This window comes from Sturnira hondurensis, unplaced genomic scaffold (genome assembly GCF_014824575.4).
Source record: "Sturnira hondurensis isolate 20B ecotype Veracruz unplaced genomic scaffold, ASM1482457v3 Scaffold0004152, whole genome shotgun sequence".
NCBI classification, from domain to species: domain Eukaryota; kingdom Metazoa; phylum Chordata; class Mammalia; order Chiroptera; family Phyllostomidae; genus Sturnira; species Sturnira hondurensis.
In genome coordinates, this window is record NW_028076783.1 from 5926285 (window position 1) to 5945373 (window position 19089).

The 19089-nt window shown below is 53.5% G+C and overlaps 2 protein-coding genes across 6 annotated transcripts in view; both read left to right on the forward strand.

The window, feature by feature from the left end:
- The window catches only part of ANXA6 (annexin A6), a 50452-nt gene extending 46137 nt beyond the window's left edge, over window positions 1-4315 (forward strand). For all 4 annotated transcript variants that reach the window (XM_037044864.1, XM_037044867.1, XM_037044866.1 and 1 more), the window contains 3 exons: window positions 776-834; window positions 2124-2246; window positions 3333-4315. In XM_037044864.1, the coding sequence (XP_036900759.1) occupies window positions 776-834; window positions 2124-2246; window positions 3333-3392 (242 nt within the window). In that variant the 3' untranslated portion in view covers window positions 3393-4315. The remainder of the gene's footprint in view (window positions 1-775; window positions 835-2123; window positions 2247-3332) is intronic.
- A 10236-nt stretch (window positions 4316-14551) lies between these two features.
- TNIP1 (TNFAIP3 interacting protein 1) overlaps window positions 14552-19089 on the forward strand; it is a 45731-nt gene continuing 41193 nt past the window's right edge. Inside the window, exon 1 of one of the 2 annotated variants that reach the window (XM_037044869.1) lies at window positions 14552-14641. The gene's annotated coding sequence lies outside the window, so the exon portion shown is untranslated. The remainder of the gene's footprint in view (window positions 14642-19089) is intronic. The other variant, XM_037044876.1, reaches the window with a different exon arrangement.

Genomic DNA, 19089 nt, shown 5'->3' on the forward strand with positions numbered 1-19089 from the left:
AGGGGTGGGTTGGTACAGCCAGACAGGACCTGTCAGGTGGGGGTGGGGAGATCAGGGGCTGCCACCCTAGCACCAGGACTGTCCCAGCAGAGTGTGATGAGTTGGTCACCCACCTTCAGAGCTGTAGCTTCAGTGCACCTGGGGTGGGGCATGAGAATTGGCATCTGTACCAAGTCCCCAGATGGTGCTGATGCAGCTGTCCAGGAGCCGGGCTCTGAGAGCTGCTGCTCAAAATATTCCTGGAATCTGAGTCGCTAGGGTAAAGCCTGACACCTGTATTTTATTTTAATTTTTAAAAATATTTTATTTACATATTTTTAGACAGGAAGAGAGGAAGAGAAACATCAGTCATATGCCCTGACCAGGAATCAAACTGGTGACCTTTTGGTTTGCAGGCTGGCCCTTAATCCACTGAGCCACCCCAGCCAAGCCTAACACTTGAGTCTTAAACAAGTTCTCTGGTGACCCTCCTGCACTGAGAAGTCTGAGGCCCTGCGCCTCGGGCTCCTGAGGGTTGCCTGCCTTTGAGTCCTCTGCTCACCGTGGTGAGCTGCAGGCACCTCAGCCGGAAGTGAGGCTGCAAACCAGCCAGGGCCAGGCCTAGGGCTGAGCCAGAGGAGGCAACATCAGGAAGGGGGAGTGGGTGAGTCAGTCCCTGAGTATGACCCTGGGGTTGGCAGTGACCTTCAGGCCCAGGTTTGGGGGAGAGAGTGGGAGCAGAGTCTGGGCACAACTGCTCTGACCAACGTCCCCGTGTCCCTCTTCTCCTGGCCAGTTCAAAGTGTCAAGAACAAGCCTCTCTTCTTCGCCGACAGACTTTACAAGTCCATGAAGGTAAGACCTGCTCGTCTGACCCTTTCCCTTCCAGCCCTTCGCCACCCCTCAGGTCAGCACTGCGGCAGCTGTGTCCCCCATTCCATACCTGCTGGCATTTGTCCTCTGTCTGGTTCTAGGCTTGTCGTTCTCAGCCTGGGTGGGGAGTGGCTTTGCCCCCCCAGGGCACATTTGGCAATGCTCTGACACATTTTGGTTGTCACAGCTTGGGGAGTGACAGCTGCTTGCGCCTGGTGGGTCAAGGACAGGCATTCTGCTAACGGTCCACAGCACGCAGGAAAGATCCCCACCAGAAAGAGTGGGCCAGTCCCTCAGGCAAGGTCAAGGGGCTTGACCTGGAGACCCAGAGTTGGGTGACAGGGACACAGTCTCTGCCCTGTCAGAGCTCACATTCTAGCAGGTGGCACGCTGCTTTCTGTGACTAATGATCACAAAAGGTAACAAGCGCTTGGCTCTGGGACTGGCCCTGGCTCCCTGAAACCAGGCCACACTGGCCGAGCTCTCAGCCCAGCAGGTGGAGTCTCAGCTGCTGACGGGGCCTGGACAGCCTGCCTGGTGGGAGCAAGCCGGAGACCCCCTCAGCCTGCAGTGCCCGCACAGGACAGCTGTTTACTGACCACTCACCATGTGCCAGCTCTGCCCCTTATGCTGGTGACCCGAGCTCCCTGGGGGCAGAGGTGGGCTCTGGTGGTCCGCACTGCCCGGCCATCCTGTGCTGCTCCTTATGCCCTGAGCTGGCTTCCCAGGGCTACCATGACAGACAGCCACAAACCAAGCGTCCACAGGATTGATTCTCTCACGGTTGTAAAGGCCACAGTGCAAAGCGAAGTGTTGGCAGGATTGGTTTCTTCCAGAGGCTCTGGGGGCGCCTCTCTCCAGCACCTCTAACACCAGGGGCCCTGCTGTTTCTTGGCATGTGGGTGAACCTCCAGTCTCTGCCCTCTGTGTACACGCCCAGGTGTCCTCTTACAGGGTCACAGGTCATCGGGTCTGGGGCCAACCCTAATCCAGGAGGGCCAATTACATGTGCAGAGACTGTATTTCCAAATTAGGTCACTTAGTGAGGTTCCAGGCAGACTTGAAATTAGGGGCGCACGCTTCAACTCACACAAGTCGTTCTTGCCTGCCTGGCTAGTCCTAGGCCCAGGGGAGTGTGGATCCGGACTGTTTGTGGCAAATGGAGGCAGACTACCCCACCCTGGTTTCTGAGGGACAGGCGAGAGGCAGATGGACAGCCCCAGTCCTTGCCTGATGGCCTCGTTTCTTCTGCCCTGCGTCTCCCCCACCAGGGTGCCGGCACGGATGAGAAGACCCTCACCAGGATCATGGTGTCCCGGAGTGAGATTGACCTGCTCAACGTCCGGCGGGAGTTCATTGAGAAATATGACAAGTCTCTCCACAAAGCCATAGAGGTGAGGGGCGCAGCCGGAGGTCAGTCAGGAAGGGTGTGGGTGTCAGGTCCCTGAACTGAAGTCCTTCTCATTCCCACAGTGTCTTTCTTTCTCCGTGAGTGACCTCATAGGACAGCCAGGATGTTGCTAAGTGAAAGGCCTGCCTCCCTGTTTATACCACAGTAAAATATAGATGGAGCAAAGATCCATCATTACAGATTTCCAGATAATCCAGGAGCCTTTCTTTTTGTTTTTAAAAAATTGTCATTGACACAGAATTCACATATCATAAAATTCACCTGTAATTTAAAAAATGTTAGTCAGTGTGACGAGCTGGGCAGACACAGTCCAGCCTAAAAACGTGCCTGTCACGCCACCTCAGTCCTCGTACCCATTCACCTGTGTCCACCCCCAGCCCCCGGCCCCCTCCAAGCCACTCTGTCTGTGGAGACGTGCCTGTTCCGGGCATGTCACATACATGGAGTGATGTAACATGTGATCCTTTTGCGTGGACTGTTTTCACTGTGGAGCCCATTTTCTTGTCTTTGATGCTGGCCAAGACCCTAAAGGTCAATGTTCTCCTTGTTGACAAGACTGTGGCCAACCTGCCGGGCAGTGTCACGCAGGTGTGGTGGGAGGTAACTCGGTGGTACACCTTTAAAGGGAGGATCGGAGATTCCCAAACTTAAAACGTGTGCCCTTTGGACTTGGTATTTCTATGTGTAGGAATTTACGCTACAGACATAGCCATACATATTCCCAAAGGCAAAGAATATCCGTGCCAGCGCTGTTTACAATGACAGGGGTGGGGCCCTCCACGGAGGGTTGGTGAATAAGGGGTGGTTAACCCTGCAGTAGAACTTGATGCGGCCGTGAAAAGGCAGGGGCAGCTCTGTGTGCTGGTGTAGGGTCTTCCCTTAATTCAGAAAAGTATGATTCAGACCAGTGTGAGTGGTACACGTCTGTTTCCATGTAGAAAAGGGTCGTGATAAACAGACACACGTCTGTACATTCACAGACCGCTCCTGGAAAATGGGCGGCTGGGGGAGGGGGCACAGGGGGCCATCAGGGTTGTCACTCACCCAGCTCTCCCTCTGCTTCTGCCAGGGCGACACCTCTGGAGACTTCATGAAGGCCTTGCTGGCTATCTGTGGTGGCGAGGACTAAGGCCACTGGCTTTGGGGGGCATCTCCACTGAGAAATGGTCATCAGCACCAGCCACCGTGACCGAACCCAACTGCTCCAACTTCAGAGACTGAGGAAGGGGCAGGGGTGGGGGGAAAGAGGGCAGGGGTGGGCTCTTGTCATCAACTGGGGCTTAGAAAGGCTCCCACCCCAGAGGCCACCGAAGGCCCAGAGCGGTCACTCCTCACATCCGAGTGGCTGAAGAACCATAGCCGTAGGTTCTGTCCACCTCCCCTGCCCACTGTCTCCTCCATCCTTCTGTCCCTGCCACAGCCCCTGCCCCGTTTGGGCTTTGTCAAATCCAAACACGTACTGAGCCTCTGTCTATGAAATGAGTAATGTCTGTGCTTTGAACAGTGGGCGTGGTGGCAGGTGCCAACCGAGTGTTCTCAGGACGGGGGGGGGTGGTGGGGGTGGGAGGACAGGTGGGAGAAGATACATGTCCTCCAGCCAGCTGGCGGGTCTGCCAGCATGTCATCTCCTGCCTCCATCCGGGTGCCAAGTGCCAGACGGCAGGGGGGTCCAGATACCTGGGTTCAAGTGTGCGTCAGCCACACACTTCACAGAGGTAGCTGTGCAGGGGTCGTGTGTGGTTGGGAGACTTAGTGGGTTCCATCTTGACCCTCCCTCACTGTATGACCTTGGACTAGCCAGTGCCCTCACCAGCCCCGATTTCTTCGTTTATACAAGGGTTGGACCCAGCAGTTCTGAGTATGTTATGTGCACACACATCTCTGACAAGATGAGTCTGGAAGACAGTTTACCTGTGGCAGCCTCTGTTCCTTCCCGAGTCTGTTTTCTCACTCACAAAGGCAAGAGGGGGGCAAAAGATCTTGGCTTTTTCTTCTGACATTGATATTTAGGATGTGCCTCCAAATCATTTACTTTACACTTTTCTCTTTAAACCAAAAGACCCACACAAACGCATGTCCAGCGAGGACCTGTGTATTTGACCGAGAAGCTGCAGCCCAGGGCGTCCTCCCTGGGACCGGCCCAGGGTCGAGTGAGTCTGACCCTGCATCGTGGGCCCCTCCTGCTGCTTGGATGTTTGTCTATGTGCTCTTCATCCACTATGAGCAAACCCGAACTTCCTCTTTTGAACCCTTCAAGGGCACCAGCTGTGATCGTGATCTGGGGAGGCCCATGGAAAGTTTCCACTTTGTGAAGATCACTGATAAGCAGTAGACTCAACTGCAGTTTCTCAGCCTCCCTTCCCCCAGCTCTGCCTCCACTCCGACACTCGGATCTGAAGTTGTCCAGTGACAGCACAGCGGCACCTGCTGGCGGCACAGCTGTGCCCCTGGCCCGGCTGCCCGGCCTCTCCGGGAAGTTCATTGCGTGTTTATTGTAGCTGTGCAGGGGGTCGTAGGTGGTGGGGAGGGGAGACAGTGGGTCCCGTCTTGTCCCTCCCTCAGTGTGTGACCCTGGACTAGCCAGTGCCCTCACCTGGCCTCGGTTTCTTCATTTGTACAATTAGGGTTGGACCCAATAGCTTTGAAGAGCCCTCTCTCGTCTCTGACAGAGTGAGTCTGAGAAACAATTTACCTTGCGTCTTCTCCACTTCCTGCCCTCTGCCAGGCTGTGAGCCCAAACCCCGTGAGAGTCAGCTGAACTTTTGGGGGTATTTGCCCAACTTCACTGTTACCTGAAGATAAATGAACAAAGCGATTAAGACTGTGTGGGGTCAAAACTTTGCCTGTAACTGACTGTGGGCATGTCATCACTGAGCCTCAGTTTCCTCATCTGTAAAACAGGCCCCCATTTCTGCTTATCTTGTAGCCTTTGTGGGGTGGGCGGTGACTCGTGGGACTGCAGTGAGGTCCTGATGGGCTTGGGCTCGCCTGCCAGCACCCCTGCCCCGAGCCAGGCCCCACTGCAGGGCCTGCGACATGGATCCCATGATGTTTTCTGAGCTTTGTTCTCAAGAAGTCAGCTGCAGGTCGCAGAGGCATCCAAACACAAATATGAAGTTTCCTTAAAAATAGGTACTGAGGGTAAATGGGCTGCAAGTGGAAAGGGAAGAGCAATGGGACCTGAGGGAATAGAAGTTGGGAGGCCCCTTGAGGCTGAGGGGAACATACGTGGAGAAACCAGGAATTCTGGGACTCCTGGAAACAGGAATGAGGACGGCACTAACTGCACTCATGGTGGACAGGATACTCTTCCAATCTGCCAACATGCATTTTGCACTTAATTCTCATACAGTGGGTAGGTGGAGGTCTGGGATTAGTTAGTAGTCGGGGGGCTCTCAGGGTTTGTGGTACAAAGTAGACCAGATTAGAAATGAGAGTTCACATCCAGTTACAGAGGACTGTATGTCCATCTTACAGGCTGGGGGTAGCCTTTCTCACTAAGGAAGGTGCATCTAGTCCTGCATTTAAGAAAAACCTGGAGGGAGGGTGGCCAGTGGGAGTCTGTTGCAATAATCTTGTTAAGACCCAGGGGCCTAGTGGACAAACCTCATTTTTCCCGGATCTGTGGCAGCGTGGGGAGTAGCCACTGTCCTGAATCCATGGTGCCTCACTCACTCATTCACACAGCTCATACTTGTGAAATGGCTCCTATGTGCCCTGCTGTGTGCTCGAGGCTAAAGATGCAAAGTTAGACTGGCTTGGTCCTAATCCTTCAGAGCTTCCATTCCAATGTCCCTCGCAGCTCCCTCCAAAACACCTGTATCAACTGATAACAGATAACTTGCCGGAGATTGCTTCTGTGGCCAGAGTTCAAGGGAGAGAAGAAGGGACTAAACTAAAGCTAAAAGGAAAGAGAAAGCAGAAGCCCAAACCGCGGCTGTCTCAAAGTGGGAGAGGGGGCGATGGTTGGGAGGGTTCTGAGTGAGGAAGGGGCCCTCAGCAATTCTCACCTCTCTCACTCACAGAGAGACGACCGTGGCCGCCACAGAGAGGAAGCAATGGGCCCAGGGTCGCAGCACCTTCCTGGCAGACTGAACCGGGACCCTGCAGCCCTGGCCCAGCCGGGTTCAGAGCTTTTACATGAGCACCCTGAACACGCTCCCACCTTCCTCCTTCACCTAGGGCCATCCTCCCTCTGACGCCTCCCTGTCCCCTTCCTGCCTTGAGCCACACAGCCTCCCTCTGTGGCAAGCCCTTTCGGAATCCCTGGGCTGGGATGTGCCACCCTTGGTCTTTGGGGCCACAAGGAAATGTCTGAAGGGAGTGGCTGGTCGGGAGTGGGTTGCCCTTTCAACCGGGGCACAGAGCAACTGTTTGGGAATTGCCACTGTCACATTTCTTGCCATTGGAGAGCAGCGTGGGAACCTCTGGCTGAGTGAAATCCCCTGGTAGTCTCTGTGCCCCAGGTTTGCTGAGCTAGGAGTCGCCAGCAGAAGGACGCCATGGGAGAGGATTTCCATAACCATTCCTCCCTTGAGGGTAGGGCGGGGTGACTGCCTCCTTAATGGTCCATCGGAGCATGTCACAGGTTGGCGAGATGGTCCTGGAGGTCATCCACAGTGGCCCCCCTGTCTCATAGGTCAGGAAGCAGAGGCCCGGCAACCAGGGCTGTGACCGCGGCTGAGATCTGGGGCCAGCACCTGCGGCTCCTGCCACCTGCTCTGTTGTCTCTGCTGACCTGTCCCCTTCCTCCCGAGGTGGAAGCTGGACCAAGCAGATGGACAAGGAGAGGGAGAAGTGTGATGTTGCCCAGCCTAATGTCAGCACCCAGAAGCAGCAAACCAGCGCTCTCGCAGGCCTCTCCACCCCCCTCAGACCTCAGGTTTCCCAAGGCATTCTCCCTTTGGTTTACGGTTGAAGTTAGGCAAGCGGGAAATTCGAGTTGTCCAAGTAGGTCCACAGAGGCAGGCCGGTGGGCCGGCCCCGAATCCCAGTCAACCGTTTGGGCTGTTAGGCGGCACAGATAAGTGGGCTGACCTCGCTATGCCTTGATCTCGTCAGCTGTAAAATGGGGATGACACAGGGTTCTCTGTCCCAGTGTTGTGACGACTAAATACGGCAACAGACATGTGTCTCACCACACTGCTCGAGACTGGTGCAGACGCAGTAAACAGCAGCTCTTCGTTAGGAATAAGTAGGCTAGATCCCATTCCATGGATGAGGAAGGGAGGGGAAGCCTCTTTCCTCAGCCTCTGAGGACTCAGGAGTGCCGTGCTGCTATTCCTCAGGGAGCTGAGTAGGGAAACAGGATTATTAGAAAAATCCATCCAGCACACGGTAGCATGAAACACCAAGTGTGGAGGCCACAGATTAACCACAGAGAAACCGAGACTGGCTCCCTGGAGAGGGGCACACATCAGTCACCTTGAAAGGTAGGTAGATAGGCTCTCCACGATGAAAGCTATTAAAGGTGGGAGGAGGTTCCAGGCAGAGGCAACAGCTCAAGTGGGGGCCCAGGGGGGATGTGGAGGAATGGGTAGCAACCCTTGGTCCTTGGGCCCCATACCCAGTGTGAGAACACCATCTGGGAGGTCACAGAGAGTCCAGGCTAGGGTATGGATTTGGCCCTCCAGGATCTGGCCAGCCCCGAATGTGCTAGGGACAAGAGAAGAAGGATTAGAGATGTCCTTTAGAAAGAGGAGGCCTCTGTGGAGAAGGAGGTGGGCACAGCACCTGGGAGACCACTGGGCAGGCTTGCCATTGCTCCACAGCTGTGGAGGAATGGGCATCTGAGCCAGAGTGGAGGAAGCAGAGATGGAGAAAAGAAGAGAAAAACATGGGGGAGCACGAAACCAAGAGAAGGGCCCGACCTGCCCTGGGAAATGAATGAGAGATGGAGGAGGAAGGGAAGCCAGGAGTCATTATCTGGGAACCCAGAGGTGGGAAGTGTTTTTAAAGGCAGTATGTGAGGCCCAAGGAAGGCACCAGGTGCAGGCCATCCCACTGCCTTCTCAGCTAAGCAAGGACCAGGAAGCCCTCAATCAGAGCCTCCTAGGAGTGAGCCCCTGCCCCAGGCCCAGGGGTGGTGACAGTCTCCAGAGCATACACTTCCTTCTGCAGGACAGTCCCAAAGCTCCTCCCAGCTACCACCATCTGCCTATTGCGCCACCAGCTGCAGTCAGTTGAGATGTCCATGGAGATGGCCTTGACCTGGATGGAGACAACCATGGGCAGGGATGGGAGGGACTGATAGCTGAGCTGGACGGTGGGGGATGGACATAGAGATGGTAAGCGAGGGCTGGGCCAACGATTTCCATTCCCACTTCCCCACATAGCTGGTATTGACTCAAAGCCTATAAATACTCCTTACCAGACACATAGGATTCCAAGTCACTGCCAGTCACACCCACAGGGACACATGCTGTGTGCATCCGGAAGCAGAAACATACACTGGTGGCCACATGGAAAAGAATAAAATGCTTAGGTCCACAAACACGCTGCTGGTACCAAACAGAAAGACAGAGCCATGGTCCACACATGTGTTACTGACCACACAGGAAATGCCCCACACGAGTACCCAAACTTGCTTTTCACACACTCGTCCTTCTTGGCACGTAGCTCCAGAAATCAGCGACTCCCCTGTTCCTGTGTATGTTCTTCCACAGCCAGGCTCGGCGGAGGGCAGACGCAGGCCGACCGCCCTGCCCTGGGGAGGCAAGAGCAGCTCCCCGGAGAACCAGGCAGCAATGGGATCAGGCTCGAGAGGGAGCAGGATCCCAGGGGACGGCTTTGAGGGGTAGTGAGGCTCAAGGTAAGTGAAATGTAAAGAGGCAGGAGAGAGAGATTTTCCTTCAAAAACATCGTTCCCCTTCTGTCCATGTTACTAGGAATGTTCTGGAAGCTGGTGGTGAAAGGGTTAATGGCTCCAGCTGCCATACCCCAGCATTCTGAGCAAGCACTGGGATTTGCCCAAAGCGGGTCAGGCACCTCCCTCGAGATGCCTTTTAGCTGTTCCCAGGATAAAACTCCCCCGTGAGTGAGATGGAAACCCAAAATGAAACTCTGTCAGACTTCTCGGACTCCAGCCTCTTTACTGTCACTCTCGTCAGCAGCGGCGGCGGCAGCAGCAGCAGCAGCAACTCCATCAGCATCACTGCCTCTTCCTAAGGCCTGGTCTCCCTTTGGGTTGGAATGTACCCTCCCCTTACTGGCCTCAGGCTGCCTTCCTACTAAGGAGGACGTCTCAGAGACAAAATAAGAGTACAAAGGGTGAATCTGGCACAATCCGGGCACCTGGGAGGTTCAGACCCTATTCCTTGCCTTCCCCACATCCCCAGCTCTCTCAGGTCCCCTGTCCCCTCGCCTTTCTCCCATGCTGGGGTCCAGGTTAATTGGCGTACAACATTTGCATAGCCAGGAGACCTCACCCGGGGAAATTCCCCCTGGTGACCAGGCTTCCTTTCTGAGGTCAGGCCACATCATCAGACACTGCTCCTTCCTCTCTAGCGCCCCAGCCTCCCGCTGGTTTTGGTGCCTGTCATCTGGCAGGTGTACATCCAGGCTCGCAGAGTTAGTCCCATCCTTCCACCTTGGGTGCTGTCCAAGGGAGTGTGAGTGTAGGGGGTGGGCTGGGGACCTGGAGCGAAAACAAATGTGGTAGATACTTGAGGAACAGGGGGAAGGGTAGACGTAGGAGGTGGTCGGGGAGCTGGGACTGTGACGCCAGCTCCTTAACACCTCCCTGCCTGACCCCGGGCACATGCCTCCCTATCCCTTGGCCTCAGTTTCCTCTTCTGTCCAGCCAGGGAGTTGGTTAAGACAATCTCTAAGCTTTGTTCCAGATCTGATAGGCCAAGAGGCCACTTCCTGTGGCAGCAAAGTCTTGCAACATGTGTCCTTGGATCATCTTCCTTTGCCAAAATCTTGCAACACACCACTCTGTATTTGTTTCCTTGGAAAGCACAATTTTGCAAAATGTGTCCCTGAATCCCATCTTTCAGATGCTGGCAGAGTTACAGGTACCTGCTCTCCTCATCGTGACTTGGCCTGAGTTTTAATTTTTCTTTCCACATCCACAACGTATAATGTTCTGTGACCCACAGAAGGTGGGTCTCATCTCTCCAGATTCTAAAATCCGTCATCTTCACGGTCTCTGACCCTGGTACTGAGAAGGCATCTTCCCCAGTACAAAGAGGGAAACAGGTGGGACAAGACCACCTGGAACAGTGAGGTCCGGGGACCACCTGCATCAGAACCAACTTTTGGAATGGCAGCCTCAAGGGTGGGAGTCACAACTTGGAGTCACCTGGGCAGCTTTTAAAATAGCAATCCCTGGCCACACCCTCTGAGATGCTGCTGTAATTAGCTTGGGGTAGGACCTGGGCATATGTATTTTTACAAAGCTGCCAGGTGATGCTGAAGGGCACCCGCTGGTCTAAGGACCCACCCAAGGCCAAATGGATGGGGTGATTCTAACGGATGCCAAAGTTGACGAGTCCCTGGTCTATGTTACTCTTCATGAAGTTGTCCTAATGGGCCCCTCTTCTAGGTACACAGCCATACTCACAGCTATATGTGGGCAATGAGAATGGACACCCTTTCACAGGTGAGGAAAGTGAGGGACAGAGAGAGGAAACTGCTTGCTGAGGTCACGTGGTGAGCTCAAGAATGACAGTGGGCCTGGCACCCACCGGCTGCTTGGAGACTCAAAGTATTTTTGCAAATCATCCATGATGTATTGTATTTTTGCAATACATCCATGGATTGGATGTTTGGGGGCCAGCAAACTTCCACCTGATGGTTCATGACAGTGAACTCTCCTTGGCTGCCTGCCTACCAGCAGATAATTTGTACTTTGGAGTTGGCAGACCCGGCTTTAGGAGCTTGGGTTTCCCAAACACTACTAAGTACTAAGTACTAACCTCTGGGAGATTATAAAAAATGCTGCCTTCAGGGCCCACCCCCTGCCAGACAGTCTGATTTCTATGATGGGACTCAGATATCACGCCCAGAGTTCTGGGCTAGGTCCAAATGGCATGAAGAATCTCCAGCCTTGGGGATCTTCCAATAAAACTGGTGAATCAGGAAAACCATGGGGTCCAGCCCATTCATTCACTGAACAGATATTGATCGTCTGACTACTCTGAGGCTGGCCCAGTGCTGTTCCCATACATCAACAAGAAGACCAGAGATGTCAGGGTGGGAGGGGCGGGGCGGATAATGAAGCATCAGAGGCGTGGCCCTGTGAGAGTGTCCCCATGTCTACCCAAACTTCACCCATCTTTTGGGGCCCAGCAGAGAGATCTCATCTCCTCCAGGTAAGCTCTGGAGACAGGACCTGAGTCATGTCCGGAGCTCACGTCCGAAGTTGAACTCCGGATGTGCCACTTATTAGCTGTTGGCTTAAACCACTATGAGCCTCAGTTTCCTCATCTGTAAAACAGCAGTCCCAGCCCACCTCGCAGGGTTCTGATGAGGAATGCATGTAATAATTCATGCAAGAGCACTTACTATCACGCCTGGTGCACATTGATCTTAAATACTAGCTGTTATTGTTATTATTTCCTGACCATCTTGGCCTGCCCTGACTTCTCCTTCTGAACTTTTAGATTTCTTCACAGTATCAGAATGGAAGGTCCCTTGGTGATGATATGGTCTGACTCCTTTGCATTATAGAAGGGGAAACTGAGGATCAGAGCCAGGAAAAGGACTTGCCGAGGAACATGCAGCAGAACCAGGACTCCAGCTCAGCTCTTCCGCTGCCCAGCCCAAGGGCCTCTTCTTCCTCGATGTCTATCCTGTGGCCTGAACAGGGAAAGCAGTTTCAGGGAGTTAATTCACTGCTGGAAGAAGGAAGAGGAGAGAAAGAGTGGGAAGCTGATTGCTCTCAGCATTTGGGCAGGGACAGGAACACAGCGCTAATCTGTGCCTCGAACATGCAGGCCCAGTGTCCCTAAGGGGAGACTCCAGCCCAGGCGGGTCCAGCTGCATCAGCCTTATTAGGCCTCCGAGTCCCCCTGCTGTTGAAGACTCCACAAGCGGGAACCGGTCTAAACCGGGCTTCATGACTCTCCCAGGACCTAGGCTACTGTTGCCTCTGGAGAGAAAACATCGTGTTTGGAGGGAACGTCCCAATCTAAAAAACATCAGGGCGGAAGGACGTGTTCTCCTGATGCGGAATCTAAAACTCCATTTCCTCGAGGAAGGGCCATTCCTCAGTTGCACGGAAGGCTCTGGCTGACCCAGGTCACCAGCAGCTTTCACGGAGGGAGCCAGGGAGGAGGTCTCTCTCCCTGGGACAGAGGCCTGCCACCAGCCCTGAGGCCGGCTCCTGAGCTGTGAGGGAGGCCCTTCGGTTTGGTGTCAGAGGGCGGAGAGGGGAGTGTCAGACAGCGTGGGTGTGGTCAGGTGTACTCGGCTCCCAGCAAAAGGGAGATAAGTATATCATCCTTAGCGCCTGGTCCAACTCCAGGACTGGTGCCATTAGTCCTGTAGAACTTTCTGGGAGGATGGAGATATGTGTACAGTCTGGCCTGGTAGCCACTTGTCACATGCAGGTGTCGACGATTTAAAAAGTGGCATCTGCCAGCGAGGGACTGAATGTGGTATGGGACAGAGCACTGGACTGAGAGTCAGGAAGTCCCTCCATTTACTCACTTGGATAGTCACTTCCCTTGTCTGGCTATCACTTCCTCATCTGCAGAGGGAGGCCATTGAGCCAGGAGGCGTCTCTAGCACTCCCCGTGGGATCCCATCGGAGGTGCACAGAAGCAGTTGAGGGTTGGATTCAGTGAGCCATCCCCTTCCCTCACCTCTTAGCCCCCTTGAATGTAGCCCCTGTGACCTGGCCTGCCTGTTTCTCCAGGTCCTACCCATGTTACTTCCCCCTGGCCTGCTTCAACCTCCATGGTCCACTCAAAGTGAGCAATTTTCAATTCCCTGAATGTCCTCTTCTCTTTGCAGGGTCTATTCCCTTTGCTGAGAACACTCTCTCTTATGCCCTTGCTTGGCCACTTTCAGATCTCCGCTAAGGTGCCACTTCCTCCAGGAGGACTTCCCAGATGTCCCAGTCCTGACCAGATAGATGCTCCCTTGTCCAGGTTCCGGTAGCTCCCTGTATTTCTCCTGCTAGTACACAGTTCTACAACCCCTTACTGTGATTACCTACTAACCTGCCTACAGCCCCCAGAGCAATGCTCTCCAGCAGAACTCTCTGCAGTGATGGAAATGTTCTATGCATGTGCAGTTGTATACAAGTGACTGCTGAGGTCTTGAAATGGGACTGGTACTACTGAGGAACTGAATTGCTGGTTTTATTTAATTTTGACTACTTTATCTGTGAATAGCCACATGTGGCTGATGGTTACTGTACTGGGCAGGGCAATCCCCAAATCTGTGAGTTCTGAGTAGGCAGGAAGCAGGTCTGACTTGTCCGTTCCTGTACCCTCAGTGGTCTGTAAGACCATAAGAGTGAAGGAAACTGTAAGAGTGAAGAAACTAGAACCAGGAATGAGCAAGAAAGGCCAGCTCATCCAAGGCGGCCCCTCCCACCCCTCGCCACATATCAGCAGATAATAAACTGAGTCCTTATGTTTGTAAATGGTTTCTGAAGGGTGTCTGCAAACCATCGTTTTAGTTTGACTGCCATCGCAAGAGGCAGGCAGAGCAGGACTTGTTATCCCCCATCTTACAGCCTGGCTCACCGAGGCTTAGAATGGGGAAGCTGGGCTCTGGAGCTCTGACTGGTTCTTGCAGAGCTGGGCTGTTCCTCGGTGGGGGGGTCTCTAGGACCCCACTCGACATCTAAATGAGATCTGGGGCAGAGGGAAGAAGCGATCTTTCCTTTCCCTGTGGCGAATCCACAGACTAAGTGGAAGCAGATGGGGTAGGATGGAGGGCAGGAAGATGTGGACTGGGTATCTGGTGATTTCCTTGGGGTCCTTGACACTGGAATCTCCCACCCTAGGTGAAGGAGGAAATGGAGGTCCTTGGGCAAACCCAGGGGGTGGGGTGGGGTGGGCAGGGCAGGTGGAACTCTGCCCTGTGCCAGTTCTCAGACCAGCCAGAGAATCACCAGGCTTCCAGCTCTTCCCTGGAGCCTAATCGCCTCCCTGGAATTCCTAGCAAGCGACAGGCAGTCTGGGAAGTGACAGGTAGGGGCTGATAAAGAAGGGCCCTGTGTTCCATCAGCCAGCAGGGTGGGAAGGGGCCTCCTCTGAGCCTTGTGTGGCTCCTCCAACTCGGGGAATTCCCCTCCTGCCCAAAAGTCAGCCCGGCCCGGCCCTCCTCCTTCCTGCAGAAGCACAGCAATCGGAGGAGCCTTCACAGGGCCGGCAGCCCCCTCTGCGCACACCCTTGCCTCCTTCTGCCCTTCCCCAGGTGAGTGACCCAGCCTGGGGGCAGTGGGTCAGGCAGGATGAGGAAAGGGCTCACTGCACAGGGGTGCTGGGGCCGCCAGACCCTCTCACCGCTGGGCCGAGAGCTTTCTGCTTTCCTGCCAGCTGGGGTCGGCTGCTCCAGGCCCAGCTCCCTCTGCCCTTCTTGGGGCTTGGGCTCTGGGCCTCTCTGTCTCCTCCCCTGGCCCTGTTCTCTTCTTGCTTTTCTCCCTCCTGTTATTTCCTCTTCCTGCCCTCCTCTTCTCCCTCAGCTTTCTCAGCCAGGCTTTTCTCTCTAGTCACTACTAAGGGAAGGTCACTTCCAAAGGGAAGGAAAAGGAAGGTCTAGGTTTGTCTTATTCTTCCCCCATAAAAAGGGAGTAGATACATTAGCATGAACGTGGATGTACGTATGTCTATGTTTGTGTGTGTCTGTGTGAGTGGAAGTGTGCATGTTTTTGTGTTTGTGTGTGTCGTGTGTGAGGGGAATGTTGTGTGTGTGTGTTTTGGGGTATCTGGGTCATTATGTGAGTTTGTGTGTCTGTGTCGGGGGGAGTGTATAGGTGTGTGTGAGTGCGTCTGTGGGTGTCTAGGTCATTGTGTGTGTGTCTGTGTGTGAGAGGGAGTGTGTGGGTGTGTTTGTGAGAGTACCTGTGAGTGTCTGGGTCATTACGTGATTGAGTGTGTGTGTGTTTCTGTGGCAGGGAGTGTGTGGGTGTGTTGGGAACTTTAGTGATCTAAAGCCAGACAGGAAGCGGCCAGGTTGGAGTCCACCTCCGCCTGCCCTGGAGGCGGGATGGAAGGCTGGGACCATCTGCCAGTGGAGCAGGCAGGTCTGCCCCCACTCGTGTTACTGCTGGAGCAGGGCCTTTTCTGTGGCTGGACCTGCAACAGAGAGTCTGGGGCACTGGGGGTGGGTGAAAGGCTGGCAGACAGTGGCGATGTGGCCTACTCTTTTATCAGTAATAGTCCAGATTTTCCAAAGCCGGTCAGAGGCCCAGCCCAGGGAAGTCCCTGGCTAGGAGTGGCAAGGAGTGCAAGCCAAGTCACTGTGGCAGGGGCTTCCGGGTGGGAGAAGCAGGAAGAGCCCAGGAAGAGGGAGCGTGAGAGGAGAGTGGGGTGAGGCCGGAGGACGATTGCTCTCGGGGCTCTGTCAGGGCTTCTCAGGGTTAGAAAATGCTCTGGTTCCCACGGGTCTGCCTTCCTCCGAGGCCAGGCTGGGCCGGCTGACCTCTTCCAGGAGGAGGACAAGGGGCAGGCTTGGGTCTAAACCCAGATCTGCTTGACACCCCGACGTGAAGAAGGTTGGCCAGAAGGAGAGGAGCTGGGGGCGGGGAGGCCTGGACTCCTAGGAACTATAGGAGGGGCCTGGCAAGGCCATGTAGGCTGGGAATGTCCCCCAGTGTCACTTCGCCCTTTGCTCTCCTCCAGTGGTGCCCTAGAAATCCCAGGGAGGTCCGGGAACTCAGGGGGAATAGTTGGGATGGGGAAAGAGGAAAATAGGAAAGACCTTCTAGGTCTGGCGATTCTGAGCACACACTTTGTGAGGTGAGGGCACGCTCCTCCTCGGCTGTAGGCCGCAGGGTCCTCACAGGAAATAGGAGATAAACAGTCCCTGCCCACCCAGCAGGACTGATGGTCATAGTTATTGTTGCAGCTTTCCACCGATGCCAGGCCCTGTGTCATTTCACTTGCTCCACCCTGTGTACTGGGCGCAGCTCAAACCATCACATTATAGATGTGGAAACAGGCGCAGAGCCGTCACAAGGGGAATCGCAGTGGCAGGGCTGGGACCTAGGCCCAGGTCTGTCTGACTCCAGAGCCCCGCACCCTGACCTTCGAAGGCCTTGCCTCTTGGAGGAAGGGCAGTTGTGGGTGTATGGTTTAATTCACCTCAGGGTGTCGTGTGAATAAATGTGCACAGTTGTGGCTACCGTACTGCCGTTATATCTCTCTGCCCTCGTTCAATTATTTGGGAGAAAGGTAGCGAGAACTAAAACTTTGTTCTCTGGCTGAAGGTAGGAAACAAGGAACGTAGACTCTGCTTGCTTATTTGCTTCTTACAAAAAAAACCCACGATTACTGAGTACTTCAGTCAACATCGTGTTCTTTTTAAAAAAGATTTTATTTATTTATCTTTAGAGGGGAAGGGAAGGAGAGAGGGAGAGAAACATCAATGTATGGCTGCCTCTTGTGTGTCCCCTGCTGGGAACTGGCCTGCAACCCAGGCACATGCCCTGACTGGGAATCGAACCGTGATCGTTTGGTTTGCAGGCTCACGCTCAATCCACTGAGCTACACCAGCCAGGGCAACACCGTGTTCTTAATACGAGTTTCTCATTTAACTATCGCTGAAATCTCTCTCTCCTGCTGAAATCTCTCTCTCCTGTAGGCACACACCCAACACCGAAAAGCCCCTAGAATCTACGATAGGGTTTTACACTCCCGAGATGGCCTCAGGCTATGGCAATGAGAGTCTGGATCTACGGAAGGAGACAGACCAGGGTTGCCCTGAGTTTTACCGACCCCCTAGCCAAGGCCCTGACTCACTAATTCACATGATGAATGACGCACATTCTTGTTTGCTCTGGAAGCTTCATTTCCCATCAGTTTGGGTATGTGGAAATAGTGCTGATCTGGAAGCAAGAGACTTGAGTTCTAGTCCCAAGTATTAATCACAAACTTGTTTTAAGACCGCTGGCCCACAGTGGCTTCGTCTCCACAAGAAAAAGTCTGGGTCCGATCCTCCCTAACAGCCCTTTAAAAGAACTGGCGTTTTTTGTTCCATCCTGCTAGCTGGCAGAACTCGGTAACACAATGCTTATGGGTGTTAAGAGTTTGAGAGCCTGGGTCTTACTGCTCCGGTTACCTGTTGCTGTATAAGCCCTGCCCTTGCCCAAGTCATCTAACAGCTCTGAGCCCCAGTTTCATCTGAGAAATGGGGATGTAATGGTGTAATCCTGACCTGACCAGACAGTGGTTGGGAGACACGTCATGCCAAAGTGTAGGCCTAGCACACAGAAAACACTCCACAAATGTCACCTGTCAATGTTTTTTTAATACATGGCTCCATTCCTCTTTAGTCGTTTGATTTAGAGTTCAGTCAGTGATAGGTGGGTTTGGGGGTATGTCTTTTATTTCCCTCAAACGTGGACCTAGGTCTGACTTTGGAGCTGTCTCAGTGGAGGTGGTGGAGGGAGTGGCAGAAAGGAGATTGGGAAGCTGTGTGCTTTAAAACAGAGCAAAACGAAGCAAAACAAAGCACAGGACTTTCTGACTGTCCTCCCAGGTGGGGCTCTGCACAGGTGCTTGTTGTCACTCTGGAAGAACAAGAGGTTCTCACTTGCCTGAGTCACTCGGCTCCTAGTGTCAGGCCCTGCTTCCTGGCTTGGAAATCATCCAAATCCAGGGGGAGCAGGTGGTGACAGGCCAGGGGACCTGCTTCCCACCCTGCCGGGCCCCCGGTCCAGGGTCCCACAGTGGATGTGGATGGTGAGCCATAACCTGGGAAGGCTGCATCTCAGGGTTTAATGGCGACGTTCTACTCAGTGCATGCGACCCATGTCCACACACCACTATCATCTCTGGAATGCCTTCTGTTTGCCAAGCTCTGGGCTTTACTTGCATTATGTCATTTATCCTCAGGATCACCTGAAGGGTAGGTACAATTATTAATCCCCACATTTAGAGAGGGACTGAATCTTAGAAAGGCCACCCAGGTGGTAATTGGTCGAGTAGGGGTCAGAACCCCATTAATTAAATTCATAGCCTGTGTTCATGGGCGCTGAGTCTCCGTTAAGAAAGTAAGAAAATTAGGATATTGTAAAGGCGACATGGTGCAGTACAAAGTGTGCAGATGCCTGGGAGCCCAGGTCCTGAGTTCCAACCTTGGTTGCATCACTCAGCACATGTGGCCTGGAACAAGTCCTTTATTACACTGAGGCCTCCGCTGACTGAGTTGTCAAATAAGGGGCTGTAATTGGTGGTCACCAGGGCCTCTGACATGGTGGGATGTTCTGAAGTCAAAGACTTAAAAGGATGGAAAGGGTGGGTGTGGTCATGGCTTTGAAGAGAGGAGTTTTCTCACACATTGCAATTGTTATGAAAAAATTACCCAAAACTAGGAAATCAGGCAAAAAAATGACTGTGTGACCTTTTTATGTCATACTAGAGCATTTGCAAAAAACCCACCTAGGAGTAATCTGGCATTTTGAAGAACTGAACTTATTTTCCTAACTCTTAAGGTCAGCTAGGCATTATACAAAAACAGCTGAAATAGTTTGGACACAGAATGCAAATACTTGGAGACACTTCACTTTTTTAAAGTAAATTTCAGTGTTTATGAGAAGACTGCGTTGGGATTAGGAACAGAGCATTCTAAGAAGAGGTTGTTTGGGAGGTACAGATGAAGAACAGGAAGTAAATGGGTTTGGTGGGACCCCATGGGTAGAG